The 14,820-nt window shown below is 41.5% G+C and overlaps 1 protein-coding gene and 1 pseudogene across 2 annotated transcripts; one reads left to right on the top strand and one right to left on the bottom strand.

The window, feature by feature from the left end:
• The first annotated feature begins 832 nt into the window (after nt 1–832).
• LOC138631971 (ankyrin repeat domain-containing protein 10-like) lies at nt 833–6,030 on the top strand (annotated as a pseudogene).
• A 1,060-nt stretch (nt 6,031–7,090) lies between these two features.
• On the bottom strand, nt 7,091–14,536 carry LOC138631970 (uncharacterized). Of its 2 annotated transcripts, XM_069717196.1 has the most exons (9): nt 14,329–14,536; nt 12,810–12,853; nt 12,681–12,729; nt 12,303–12,375; nt 11,989–12,081; nt 11,540–11,881; nt 10,061–10,204; nt 9,864–9,966; nt 7,091–7,561 (listed from the first exon to the last, which is right to left on the bottom strand). In XM_069717196.1, the coding sequence occupies exons 1-9, from the start codon at nt 14,350–14,352 to the stop codon at nt 7,201–7,203; spliced, it is 1,233 nt and encodes a 410-aa protein (XP_069573297.1). In that variant the 5' UTR covers nt 14,353–14,536; the 3' UTR covers nt 7,091–7,200. The 2 variants fall into 2 exon arrangements, with proteins under 2 accessions (XP_069573297.1, XP_069573298.1); XM_069717197.1 differs by lacking the exons at nt 12,681–12,729; nt 12,810–12,853.
• Nucleotides 14,537–14,820: the final 284 nt, after the last annotated feature.

Raw genomic sequence — 14,820 nt, 5'->3', positions numbered from 1 at the left:
GACCAGAACTTGGACCAGAACTTGGACCAGAGCCTGGACCAGAACTTGGACCAGAACCTGGACCAGAACCAGAACCTGGACCAGAACCTGCACCTCCTTCTGAGTGAGAAGAGGACGTCTTCTCCTGATGTTGTGCAGCATGTATCTACAGGAACGTGTTGTTGCAGCGTTGTACAATAAAGTGCACAATTTCATATTTTTACATCCACCATCACATAACTCCAAATAATAAGTTAATAAATAATAATAAAGCCTTACCAACACGCTGTACTTTTATAGGTCCAAAGTGAACGTTTGATGTATTTATGTTACTGATACTTTATGTGGTGAGGCCTCTTAAAACAATTACAGCACTCAACACTAACAGGTATTGTTTTATGCTGAAGAAAGGGTCAAAGCAACAGATAATTAGTTGTTGGTTTTTTTACCTTTAATTGACCTTTAACAGCAGTTTCGTCCTTTAATGGCAGCACGTGCCTGTTCTCCGGCCTCACCTTTGATTTCCGGTCTGACGGCGCCGCCATCTTCTGCCTGTTTAATGTCCTTCTTCTGCTGTTAAACTTCTGTTGGAATAATTAGCAGATTATTTGTAGTATATACATGTCAGTGTATATTTCTGCCCATAAGTGCCTCCCTGTTAATCGTAAAACCGTAAAAACGGCAAAGCGAGCATCGTTAATTCAGCTACGAAACATGTCGGTATTGAGCGTGACGTCTGAGATACAGTGAAAGAGTTGTTGTTGTTGTTGTTGTTGTTGTTGTTCACTCCGCCATTAAAACGTGTTTCTAAAGATCATTTAAAACACGACGTGTCTCACCGGTGAGTCTCCCGACGACGTCCAGCGCTCCCAACCGGCTTTTAGAGGAAACCGCCCCGCCGCGGAGCGACTCCGCTCCGGGTTTCCCGGTCCTCCGGACGTCCGGTGAAGCTTTAATGTCCTCTCCCTTTGTGTTTGAACCCTCGCTGGTCTCCTCCTCGGACCGGGAGCACCGGACAGAAAGAAGCGCTTCTTGTCCGCCACGTTTATTTGTATTTTTTTTTTTACTTCTCCCCCTCTTTAATGTCCGCAGGGCTCGAGCCCGACTTTCCCCGCGATGAGGTGTTCATCAGCCGGTTCCCCGTGCACCGCGCGTGCCGGGACGGAGACGTGGGCGCCCTGGCGTCGCTGCTGGAGCGGCTGTCCGACCAGGTGCACCTGACGGCGGAGGACTCGTGCTTCGGGTGGAGTCCGATCCACTGGGCGGCTCACTACGGACAGGTGGGCTGGAGGCGACCGGGCGGGCGGAGGGAGCTCTTCGTCAAAAAGTCGCGTGTTCAACATTGGACAGTAAATCACACGTTAATCCAGTTTAACGAACCGCTTTCAACTCCGATCACAGCTTCGCTCGTTTGTTTTCGGTCCGTTTGACGCGCGGCGCCGCGATCAGGAACCATTTTTAAAATGTTCTTTTGTCGGTGAACAGTTATGTCTGCCTGTTTACGGTACAATAAAGTTTAAAAAAAAAAAAAAAAAGAATATAAATAAATAAAGTCACGGTTTGCAGCGTTTTCATTGGTTCTCAGGAGAGCCAATCGCTGTTCGGGCGCCAAACGGCTCCTTTAAAAAAACAAAACAGGAAGTGATGTGAACTCTGATCCCTTTGGTTTAAAGTGGATTTAAAAAAAAAAAAAGTGGGGTTGGCAGTGGTGACGTCACAACTTTAACGTAAACACACTTTTCAGATGTGACGGTGTAGAATTAAAATTAAAAATATAAGTAAAATAAAACCATAACAGACACCTGAACTTGTTTTTTTTTCTGCATCTAAAAAGCCCTTAAAGGCTCATCTGATATTCAAACAGGATTTGTCAGCTTTTCTTTTTCTAAATAAAAATGAACTTTTTTAATTAATTTTAATTAAGAACTGTATGATAAAATAAGGTCATTTTGAATTAAAATTCTTATGATTTTTTTAATTTGATTTAATACAATATTTGAACCATTAAAAGTACGTAGTCTTGTCTTTATGCTCTTTAATGTCATTTACTAATGTGGTAATGTAGTTGTTGAATTATTTGGTTTTATTTACCTTGAAACGACCCGTGTTGTGATTTTTTAAGCTCCATATAAATATCCTGGTTGAGTGATGGCGTGTTTTTTTCCTCTTCCAGCTGGCGTGCGTGGTGCACCTGGTGCAGGTGGGCTGCGAGGTGAACACGCTGAGCAGCCGCTTCAACCAGACGCCGACGCACACGGCGGCGTTCGGCGGACACCCTCACTGCGTGGTGTGGCTGACCGAGGCCGGGGCGGACGTCAACAAGCAGGTCGGTCGTCCTGCTGATCAGCGTTCGAATCGGACAGATCGTACAGACCGAATTAATGAATCTGTTGGCGTAATAAAGAAGGTTATTGTAATCAAATTCACCCGTATCACTCATATCGGAACATATGTTCGCATATATCTTGTATTTTGATCCTCCAGAAAAAGTGTCGTTAGGACTCGAACTACAGATTCTCACCATTTACGATGTAAAATGTTTTTCAAAATATGCTTTTATTTATAAAATATACTCAAATGAAGAAAATATTCCCGAAACTCAGACCTTTCTGCTTTTATATTGAATTTATTGATATTCTGCTGTTATTTGTTTCCGTTATTTTTTTTGGTAGCGATATTATGATGTAAACTTTGTATTTTCTATAACTTCAGATAAAAACCCACTGGGAGGTTTTTTTTGCCTCTTCCTGCACTGCACTGAATTTTTTTATTTTATTTTGTAAAATAAATCAAATCGAAATCTAAATAATAGAAGAATGAGGAACAGTCCTGAGTATTATTTTTTTTTTTTTACTGCAGTTAACATTATTTTACTAATATCTATATATATCTAAATAAATTCTGATATAATAAATAAACCTCTCTGGAGCCAGCACTACAGCAGTATTAGTCCCAATTATTCCACAATTATCGAAGAAACTTCCAATAAAGCTTCGTCTTCCTGAAATGATGCTGAAAGCAGATCTTCATAAATGTTCCTCTTCTTCAGTAAAGTCGTAACTGTCCTGATGTTTCCACGGAGGATGTAAATGTTCCATCCATCCTGAAATATTCTGCTAAAGTAGCTGTTATTGTGTTTCAGGACTTGGTCGGCGAGGCTCCGATCCACAAGGCAGCTCGCTCCGGTTCCCTGGAGTGTGTCCAGGTCCTGCTGATCGCAGGCGCTCAGCCACAGTAAGAATCTCCTGGTGGCAGGAAATCTCAGATTTCCACTCTGTTGAGGAGGGAACGACGTCACAGCGGTTTTAAAAGATTCGTTTTCAGATTCAGTTGTAATACGTATTTAGTTATGAGAGAAACACATTAAAATCACACGTCTATCACGAAACCACGGCAGCCAATCAGAATCCGACATTACGTAACAGTGATGACAGTGAACAAAAGGACACAACCCGTCTCTGAGCCGACGGATGACGGTCAGTCCCTCCAGAGGGGTTTTTGTGATTAAAAAATGTTTGATTTTGCGGTTGATTTTACTGAAAAATGTCGGTTATTTTGGGAGTTTTAAGTGAGATTTCTTGTGTAAAATTGCGAGAAAAAGTAAAGAAAAACAAAAACGTATATTTTTTTCAATCACTACCTGATAAAGTAATAAATCTGTCATCACTTCCTGTGATAATAATCCTGCTGCAAATCTTTTTTATGTATTTATTGAACTTAGAGAACCGTGGAGATAAAAGCTCCTAAAAGGTTCTAAAAGCTGCGTATGTTTCCAGAACAGAGCGTCTGTGACTGGAATATAGAAACAAGGACTACATCAGCCTTTCAAAATAAGAGCTTTAGATGCTGTTTAATTCATGTTCATTCAACACATAGACCTGCTGGATGAAACCAACAAAGAGACGTCTCTGACAACTGGACGTGTGGACAAAACTCATTTAACATCCAGTAATATGGAATCACTTCCTCTGATCACAAACATTTCATGAAGACCACATTTTTGCACAAAAACTTGCAAGTTTGCTTGAAGTTTTGTTAATTATTGCAATTTCCTGGAGGGTGATAATAATAATAATAATAATAATAATTATATGTTTGCTAACATCATATGAAGTTATAAAGATATCCTTTTCTCTGCTGTAATGTCATAATCAATGACTCCAACTTTCATATTCAGTTACTCTCTGGTCTTTTGTGAAGTCAGTAAAAAGCTTTCTTCAGTCAGCTGGTCTGAAGACAACATCAATATTTAGAATTGCTTTATGAATATATTTTGGATATATTAAAGTAAAAGAAGGATCACTTTCACGCACAAACACCCTCCTTTTTTTACAGTTTCTGAATTTGGAGCATGTCACATATTTTTATCGGATCATTTTTTATGAGCTGATTAACTGACAGAAAATTTAAAAAAAATTAAAAAAGAGAGTCTGGTTTCTGTTTTACAGAAAGAACCAAGATGCTTCCTAAGAATGAATTTAACCCTCAAATATTCAATATTCACACTCACATTTAGAGTAAAGACACGAGACTGAAAGAAACATTCAAATGAAAAAAAGTCAATTCAGATATGAATATGAAAAAGTAAAAAAATAAAATAATCTAACTTTGAATGTTGTTTAATGTGTTTAGTGAGATAAATAATATCTGAAGCTGATTGTTTTTGATTGATGATTAATATCTATATTGCAAAAAAAAACCTGTCATTTTAATTGAATTCTTACAAACCTTTTTAATTTCCCTTCGTGTTCAGTTTGAGGAACGCCAGCGGGCAGACGGCAGCCGACCTCGCCCGGTCCTATGGCTTCCACGACTGCTTCTGCTTCATCGCCAACGCACAGCAGCACGCAGACGTGGTGCTGAACGGAAACGGCGCCCCCTGTGGTCAGAGCGCGAACAGCAGGAAGAGGCCGCTGAGCGTCACTGACTGTGGTCACGTGAAGAAAGTCAGGAGGGCGGAAGGTACATAAAATATGTAATCATGTATTCATATTGTGAATATATCATGTTTAATACTCCAGGAAGTAGTCCGACCCTTAGCAACCACCTAGCAACAGAGAGGATTTCTAGTCTCCAACTGAATAAATACAGAACACAGGAACACTAAACTGATCAGCTCAGTCTGGTTGGAACAAAGATATCTGATTAACAAAGATATCTGAGGACATAACTAAGGATGTTAAGTGCGTGACTACCCGTGGTGTTACGGTACTGGTGCTCGGAGCGACCAAAAAGGACCAAAAGAGACCCGACTTCACCAAATGGGTCATTTAATAGACCTATAACAAGTAGAAACTACATTATACTACATATATAAAATTCTAATCATATATTGAGTGATATTTACTGTGCAGTTGACCAATCAGATCTCAGGGGCGGAGCTACTTGATAATGAGTGATTGCTCCTGCTGCAGGTGTGTTGGAGGAGGAGGTGGAGATGAACGTGGAATCTTCAGACGAGCTGATCTCAGGTCAGTCTGCAGCAGACGTGATTAAAAACAACTTTAATCTGCTTATAAAGAAACTTTTTTTTTATTCCATTTTTGTTTTGAAAGGTGAAACCAGCATCAAACATCCTGCCGCCCACAGCGAGCGTCCTCCCAGCCTCCTCCCCTCGTCCTGCCCTCCAGCCAATCAGCACGCGGCATCGTCGGCTCCCTCCCGGCACCCTTCGGCCGACATGTGCGGCTCTCTGCACCGGACCGGCAGCCCCAGCAGCTGCGTGTCCCACCGGCCGGCCTGGTGGGGGGGGGGGGGGGGGCGGGGGACTCGCTGCACTACGGACACTACCACGGCTTCGGGGACACGGCGGAGGAGCTGAGCGACGGCGTCCACGCCGAGCAGCGATACAGGCGACAAAATGTTGTTTAAAAGTCAAAATGTTGTTTAAAAAGCACATTTAAATCCAACGGCGTGTTCTTTGCTGCGTCCCGTGGCCTTCGCAGCGCTTATAACTGACCAGAAACATCAGGGATGGGTTTTTTTTCGTTTTGTTTTTTAGCCACACCTGCCACCAAAGATGAATGTTGGTTACCATGACAACCCCCCTCTCCCCTCCGCCGCCCCAGACTAGCAACAAACTCCAACTGTCTAGTTAACGTGTAGCTCTGGTTTGGTTTCCGGAAAATTCGAGAGAAAAATTCCCTTTCAGACGTTTTCCAGAAATGTCGCTTTCACAAACGTGGGGACGGTGACCTTTGACCTTTGACGACCCCCCCCCCCAAAAAATTTGACCAGCTCATCCTCTGTACCGAGTGAATGGTTTTTCTTTTATACCAAGTTTGAAGAAATTTCCTCAAAGCACTCGTTGCGACAGAGCGGGTCGGAGGACGTCGGATGGACCAAAGGGAATGTGTGTTTTTGTAATAATTTATTCGGCTGAATGTCGTTATTAATGTTATAAATCGGTCTTTTTGTAAACACGGTGTTTCTAAAGCTGCCTTCACCGACACTTTTCTACTCTGGCTTCATAAAACATGTTTTACACTTTCATAAAGAATTTCATAAAAACGCTTCGTGTCCACTGTGATTTGTTTGTCATATTTAATTTCCACAGAAGACGTCTGCAATTAATAAACTGGAAAATCACTATTTTGCATATAAATGGAACCTAATTACATTTATGTTTTGGAATTTACAGGCATGAATCAGTTCTTTTGGGAAAAAAAACTAAAACGCAGGACTTGTATAATATTAAACAAATAATAACATACGTTTTATAATCTTTCCAACCATCGTTGTGCTTTTATTGTGAAAAGAAGAAATTCAGTTAAAAAAAAATTGGATTTATTTTGACTGATATTCTGAAAACAAATTTATTATCATGTCCAACATTTCTTTTTAGGTTTTCAGAATAAAATAATCTCCTTAAATAAAAACAGACCTGTAGATATCTGCTGTATTAAGACACGATGTGTTGGACTGAATGCATCAAAGCATATTTACATCAAATATATCAGCGTTAACACCAACTATCAGTTCTGTTACTTGAAATAAATTTTAAAAAGTGTTAAAACGCCTGTTTGACCCTAAAATACAACCAGAATCTGTAGTTTTACTTTCTTATTGCTGCATGACGTCTGAATGAAACCGGAAAATATAGGTTTTAAAATCAGGTCAAAAAAGCTTTATTTGAAATCTTAAATATGATTTGACAGCAGAAATAAAACCGTCCGTGTCCTCGGACATCATGGCTTAAAGCAGAGTTTTGCTGAGTATGCGTCACCTCCGCAGGTCCAGCTGGATGTTCCTCTGCAGACTCTCGATTCTGGCGTCCAGCGCCGCCAGCCCGTCTCTGAACGCCGCCTCGTCTCTGGTGTCGAAGGTCGTCCCCGACCTCAGGCTGCACTCGGACCACGCCGACACGGCGTCCGTCGGCGAGCGCTCGAAAAGCTGCCTGCGTTCTCTTTGGCCGGGACGTCCCGCCGTCTCCTCAGCATCACACGCCTCCTCCGGCGGACCCAGAGACATCAGGTACCGGGTGATGAGGTCCGTAGGGGGCGCTGCTGCGTCCTGGCTGACATGTTGTTTTATGTCAACAACAACAGGAGGAGAATCAGGTAGACGCCGACTCTGAAGGAGCCTGAAACAGAGAGGAGACGTGTGAGGGGCTTAAAGCTGAGCTGATACCCTTTCACTTCTTTAATGGGCGTGGTCTCGGAGCTTGAGGCACTTTCAGCACTTCTAAAACAAAAGCTTCAACACTGAGGTTTTTCTTCCTGTTAAAGAGTTTTTCCTTCCTTCTGTTGGAGGTTTTTCTTCCTGTTAAAAGAGTTTTTCCTTCCTTCTGTTGGAGGTTTTTCTTCCTGTTAAAGAGAGTTTTTCCTTCCTTCTGTTGGAGGTTTTTCTTCCTGTTAAAGAGAGTTTTTCCTTCCTTCTGTTGGAGGTTTTTCTTCCTGTTAAAGAGAGTTTTTCCTTCCTTCTGTTGGAGGTTTTTCTTCCTGTTAAAGAGAGTTTTTCCTTCCTTCTGTTGGAGGTTTCTTCCTGTTAAAAGAGAGTTTTTCCTTCCTTCTGTTGGAGGTTTTTCTTCCTGTTAAAAGAGAGTTTTTCCTTCCTTCTGTTGGAGGTTTTTCTTCCTGTTAAAGAGAGTTTTTCCTTCCTTCTGTTGGAGGTTTTTCTTCCTGTTAAAGAGAGTTTTTCCTTCCTTCTGTTGGAGGTTTTTCTTCCTGTTAAAGAGAGTTTTTCCTTCCTTCTGTTGGAGGTTTCTTCCTGTTAAAGAGAGTTTTTCCTTCCTTCTGTTGGAGGTTTTTCTTCCTGTTAAAGAGAGTTTTTCCTTCCTTCTGTTGGAGGTTTTTCTTCCTGTTAAAGAGAGTTTTTCCTTCCTTCTGTTGGAGGTTTCTTCCTGTTAAAGAGAGTTTTTCCTTCCTTCTGTTGGAGGTTTTTCTTCCTGTTAAAGAGAGTTTTTCCTTCCTTCTGTTGGAGGTTTTTCTTCCTGTTAAAGAGAGTTTTTCCTTCCTTCTGTTGGAGGTTTTTCTTCCTGTTAAAGAGAGTTTTTCCTTCCTTCTGTTGGAGGTTTTTCTTCCTGTTAAAGAGAGAAAAGAGTTTTTCCTTCCTTCTGTTGGAGGTTTTTCTTCCTGTTAAAGAGTTTTTCCTTCCTTCAGTTGGAGGTTTTTCTTCCTGTTAAAGAGTTTTTCCTTCCTTCTGTTGGAGGTTTCTTCCTGTTAAAAGAGAGTTTTTCCTTCCTTCTGTTGGAGGTTTTTCTTCCTGTTAAAGAGTTTTTCCTTCCTTCAGTTGGAGGTTTTTCTTCCTGTTAAAGAGTTTTTCCTTCCTTCTGTTGGAGGTTTCTTCCTGTTAAAGAGAGTTTTTCCTTCCTTCTGTTGGAGGTTTTTCTTCCTGTTAAAGAGAGTTTTTCCTTCCTTCTGTTGAAGGTTTCTTCCTGTTAAAAGAGAGTTTTTCCTTCCTTCTGTTGGAGGTTTTTCTTCCTGTTAAAGAGAGTTTTTCCTCCCTTCTTTTGGAGGTTTTTCTTCCTGTTAAAGAGTTTTTCCTTCCTTCTGTTGGAGGTTTTTCTTCCTGTTAAAGAGTTTTTCCTTCCTTCTGTTGGAGGTTTTTCTTCATGTTAAAGGGAGTTTTTCCTTCCTTCAGTTGGAGGTTTCTTCCTGTTAAAGAGTGTTTTTCCTTCCTTCAGTTGGAGGTTTTTCTTCCTGTTAAAGAGAGTTTTTCCTTCCTTCTGTTGGAGGTTTTTCTTCCTGTTAAAGAGAGTTTTTCCTTCCTTCTGTTGGAGGTTTTTCTTCCTGTTAAAGAGAGTTTTTCCTTCCTTCTGTTGGAGGTTTTTCTTCCTGTTAAAGAGAGTTTTTCCTTCCTTCTGTTGGAGGTTTCTTCCTGTTAAAAGAGTTTTTCCTTCCTTCTGTTGAAGGTTTCTTCCTGTTAAAAGAGAGTTTTTCCTTCCTTCTGTGGGAGGTTTTTCTTCCTGTTAAAGAGTGTTTTTCCTTCCTTCAGTTGGAGGTTTTTCTTCCTGTTAAAAGAGAGTTTTTCCTTCCTTCTGTTGGAGGTTTTTCTTCCTGTTAAAGAGAGTTTTTCCTCCCTTCTTTTGGAGGTTTCTTCCTGTTAAAAGAAAGTTTTTCCTTCCTTCTGTTGGAGGTTTTTCTTCCTGTTAAAGAGTTTTTCCTTCCTTCTGTTGGAGGTTTTTCTTCATGTTAAAGGGAGTTTTTCCTTCCTTCAGTTGGAGGTTTCTTCCTGTTAAAGAGTGTTTTTCCTTCCTTCTGTTGGAGGTTTTTCTTCCTGTTAAAGAGTTTTTCCTTCCTTCTGTTGGAGGTTTCTTCCTGTTAAAAGAGTTTTTCCTTTCTAGTTTACGTGGTAAGTGTTGAACTGTTAGGTCCGTCTGTATAATGTTGTAGTTCTGTTGTGACTTGTGTCCATATAAATAAACTTGAATTGAGTTGAACTACCTGTGTAGGTTTTCCATCTCCTCCAGTCTCTGCTGGGCGAGCGACGTCATCTCGTTCTTCTCTCGCTTGACATTCACCAACCGTCTTCTCGTGTCCTCCAAGTCTGAACTCACAAAACACATTTTTTTGTTTACAATTTTTTTTTCCCTCTCAGTAAATAACTCCATTTTCAATTCAGTTTTTCATTGATTCCTGACCCGTCTTCATGAGTGTGTTCTCCTCCTCCGTGTCCCTCAGCCGTCTCCGTGTGTCCTGCAGGACTTCCTGTAGTTCGGTCAGGTTCTGCTGGACGTCCTGCAGCCTGGACCGAGACGTCAGCAGCTCCTCCTGCAGAATCACGACTGAGGACACACGGAAGTCAATACTCACATTTATTCATCTTTTACTCTGAAATAAAGTCTTCTTTCCACTCTAAAAGGGGGCGGAGCTCCATAATGTGACCTTCCCACCAACATGAGTACATACAATACAATGCAACACACACACACACACACACACACACACACACACACACACACACACACACACACACACACACACACACACACACACACACACACACACACACACACACACACACACACACACCACGGTTATGATGTGTGTTACAGAGCATCTCTCTCCTTCAACTGCTGCTCCAGAGTCTCTCTCTCCTTCACACACACACACACACGCCTCACCCGCACGACACACACACACACACACACACACACACACACACACACACACACACACACACACACACACACACACACACACACACACACACACAGAGTTGTCACAGGCAGTAGCTTGTGGGCCAGTTAACGTCTGGAACTTGATGTGAAAGGAAACTCTGTGTGTGTGTGTGTGTGTGTGTGTGTGTGTGTGTGTGTGTGTGTGTGTGTGTGTGTGTGTGTGTGTGTGTGTGTGTGTGTGTGTGTGTGTGTGTGTGTGTGTTACCTGCGGAGCTGTGAGTTCTGGCTCTGCAGTGATGACAGATCTGGTTCACTCTCAGTCTGGATGTTTAATCTGCCAACATTCATGTGAGCTGAGGACACAGTCTGCAACCGCTCTGCTGCACTGTCTGACACACACACACACACACACACACACACACACACACACACACACACACACACACACACACACACACACACACACAGTTCACGTGGACACATTTTATTCACTTTGGATTTGATGAGAGAAGTTGAATGGGAGTCTATGGAGCCGGAGGCTTTTTGGAGCCGACCTCTAGTGGCACTCGCTGGTATTGCAGCTGAAGACACTTCTGGATCAGAACCATTTTACAGACCTGAAGCTACGAACACGTTTATATGGATTAAATTGGAACATTATATATTGTGTTAGTACTGTATACATTTGCACTGGGAAAACAAAATTTAAAAAAAAACGTTTGTACAGTCACTTCATTTTTTCCTGACTTTTTTAGTTTTTGATTGTTTTTTACCAAAACAAATAAATCCTCGTTACGTGAAAATAAATTCAGATTCTGAAATCTGAATTGGTCGTATCCATGGCAACAAACGAGCTCTGAAAAGCCTCTGACTTTAAATATTCTGAAACTACAAACAACAGCAGCACCTGCCCACCTTCAAGTCCAGCTGTTATTCTGTGAAATATCCCTCTGAAAATAATTAACAGATCAGATGTGTAATAAACAAACGTTGCGTTACCGTCTCCTGTGATCCGACCCCGGACCGTCTTCCCTCCGTCTCCTCGCCAGCTGTGCGCGTCCTCGGGGACGTCCTCATGCCGTCCAGCCTCCAGCTTCACGCCTGACGTCTTCCTGCTGCAGGTGTTGATCTGGGAGTGTGTGTCTCTGACAGGAACACACTCCTCCTGTCCATCACAGAGTGTGTGTGGAGACGACGAATGGCGCACGGACAGAAGGACGGAGGTCTGGGGGGGAGGGGGGGAGGTCTGGGGGGGAGGTTTGGTGTGAGGTCGTCTCTTAGGAGGATGCAGCTTCACTCCGGAGTGAGCAGCTGCAGCGGTGGAGCGCTGCGGTCCCGGAGCTGGACATGGAGGACAGATGTGGGAGTGTTAGAGACACACAGAGCTCAGAGGACAGAAACATAGTAGATATTTAAGCTCTGCCCCCCCCCCACCTCCTCCCACACACCTGTCTTTGCAGGCAGCTTCCTGATGGTCTTCTTCCCTCGTGAGGTGGAGAGTCGCGATTTGCCTGCTGCAGCCTTCACTGTTCTGGGGGAGACTTTTATACACACACACACACACACGCACGCGCACACACACACACACAGTATTAGATGGATGTAATGAACAGATGAAACTCTGGTTGACAGTTCTGATTGATGAAAGTATTAAAATCACTTCTGTGAACTGATTATTCTCCTGAATCACCTGATTCATTAATAAACTCATAATTTCAAAGATCTCCGGTTTTGTTCTGTTGCATCATGAAACTCGTCTCACCTGGCTGGTCGGCCTCCAAGATGTCACTGAGCAAGGCAGCGCAGCGGTCCAGACCCCGATGGAGAGTGGTGACCTGAGGACAGATGACTTTTGTCAGCATGTAAACATCTGTCACTCTTCCTGCTTTGACCTTTGACCTTCACGTAAAGTGCTCCAGAGGATCTGGTTTGTGTTTGTTGAAGCCGTCTGACTTTTAGTTTTTTGTTCCCAGAACTCTGCAGCAAATTCATTAAAATGATAAAAACCCAACAACTCGTTTTAGATCGTGTGTGACATCATAAGTATATAAAAGACATTAAACTGCAACAGAAAGCTGTTTTCAAATAGAATTATATGCTGATTTGGCGATACATCAATAACTCCAGATGGGGTCGGTACCTGGTCCTCTGAGTCGGTGGAGTAGAGCGAGTAGGCCGGTTCAGGAGTCCTAACGGCAACACAGCGTGTTCAAAATCATGTAAATATATTCAAAGTAAAACCTTGTGATTATTAAGTGGATGACCTCACCGACTGACTGCGACTGCCCCCGTCAGCCTCCCCGACGTCACCACCTGACCACCAGCAGCACAGCAGGGGGTCCACACATTAATACAGGTATAGTCTACCATCGTACACGTTCTCGTAGCTTCTGGTCCACAATGGACGATTATATAACCAGTAAAAATAAATGTAAATATTAAAGATGTTACCACATATTCTTAACATGGAAAATCATAATTGTGAGTTAATTATAAATGTATTAATTCTCAATGGAAAGTTTTTTCAAAACAAGAGGAATATGCTATTTTTATGCATATATCTTTTTCTCCTATATTTTTGCAACAAAGGAATTTATGCATTTAAAACCATTGTTTTATTTTTATTATATTTATTTATTACTTTTGTTATTATGTCCACATTGCTATCTTTCCGTACAAAATAATGATTACTTGTCTACACTCTTTGTAAATCCACATCTTGTTCAATAAAGTTCTGATTTAAAACAGCATGGTATCTATGCTCTCTCTCTCTCTCTCTCTATATATATATATATATATATATATATATATATATATATATATATATAAAATTATTGGTAATTAATTTACATTACGTATGGTATATTTCCATGTGTTGTTCTACTTTCACCGAGACATGCAAATAAAGTTTGTTATAAAATAAATAGAAGGATTATAACTGCAGAACCAACATATTTTCTGATTATGTTGTAAACACAACATTTAATTTCTGAAATGTGAAATTACTACTGAAGTTCAGTTGTTGTTGTTTTTTTTAAATAACATCTTTATTTAAAAGGATTTACAACCCAAACTGGCACCATTTTATTTAAATGGCATCTTTTATTTCCCTCATACAAACAAAAACAGATCTAGACACCGTCGGTGAAGTCACATAAAATACTGTATTCTGCCAGTTTAGTATCTTTGTGAACCTTGTAATTAAAATCAGTCATTCAGGAGCACAAAGACTGAAGAAGAAAGAAAAACCCTCAAACTGTGACAACATAAGTCACATTATAAAACTCCAGAGCTTCATAAAACCAAACAAAACACTGAAGCCTCCTGTTGCTCACTTCACGTTATACAGCTCATCAGACACAAGATATTATTACAATAAAAAATAAAAAAAATGGCACAGTGTGAATGCTGCAGTATCAAAACTGAATTATATAGCATGGACCAAAGAAATATTGAAACATATATGTTTATATATATGAAATAAATTGACCTCCTGTGTTCCTGACATGTTGAATTTGAGCATTAAAACGTTGATATTTATTTTTTCCTCAAAGATTGAAATATGAAATATGTTCCTGGGAGTTTGAGCATTAAGGAGTCAAATGTGTGCATGACACTTAAATCATCTTTTGGATGATCAGGTTATCAAAACAAGAAGTGTGCTGAAGTGTCTCCGTCTTCTTGGTTTATTGCCGCTGACAGGATTCAGTGTTTTTCTGTCTTTATTAATAAAAGTCTCATTAATTACAGAAGACAACGAACAGCTGGTGAAGCTAACTTAGACTTACCTTGCGTTTAGCTTTTCCTCTCATGTTTTAACGGCAGCTTCAGTCACCGGCAGGAAATATCCACCGGAGCGGAACCGAGCGGGACCGAGCAGGACCGAGCGGGACCGACTGTCAACGTCCACTCGTGTGTCTTCCCGCTGTTTCCTCCGGTTTCTCTCCGTCAACTCTTCAAGCTGATTTCTCGAGACTCCAGTTAGCGAACAAAACATTTGAAACGGAAAACATGTCGCCGACCAATCAGATCGTTCCGGTCAAAAAAGGGACCGCCCACACAGAGGGGCGGGGCCGATGGAGCAGGCATGCGCAGATTCGATATCACTTCACGAGGGCAACGATAACCTCGCGAGATCAGGGCGGCTGTAGTTTTCCGGGGACTCCGACCTTTCAGAGGTTTTTATACTTCACATCGATGTTAGAGGTTTATTGTTTAAATAAAACTAAACTCAGATGACGTCAAAAACGGCACACAGTGTCAGGTTTCTTAAGTTTTTA

The sequence above is a fragment of the Brachyistius frenatus genome, unplaced genomic scaffold, assembly GCF_029030835.1.
Source record: "Brachyistius frenatus isolate BFR_SWC_R1_liver_20210118 unplaced genomic scaffold, ASM2903083v1 Contig_170, whole genome shotgun sequence".
NCBI classification, from domain to species: Eukaryota; Metazoa; Chordata; class Actinopteri; family Embiotocidae; genus Brachyistius; species Brachyistius frenatus.
Note: the sequence above shows the minus strand (reverse complement) of the source record. Positions and strands in the feature narration are given on the sequence as shown.

What these genes read in the sequence shown, in the direction of transcription:
- LOC138631970 (XM_069717196.1), bottom strand. Translation starts at nt 14,352, where the DNA reads ATGAGAGGAAAAGCTAAACGCAAG. An exon ending in GAGGAAAAGCTAAACGCAAG is followed by an intron (nt 12,854 to 14,328) that starts GTAAGTCTAAGT and finishes GCTGGTGGTCAG; the next exon opens with GTGGTGACGTCGGGGAGGCT. An exon ending in CTTGGAGGCCGACCAGCCAG is followed by an intron (nt 12,082 to 12,302) that starts GTGAGACGAGTT and finishes TGTGTATAAAAG; the next exon opens with TCTCCCCCAGAACAGTGAAG.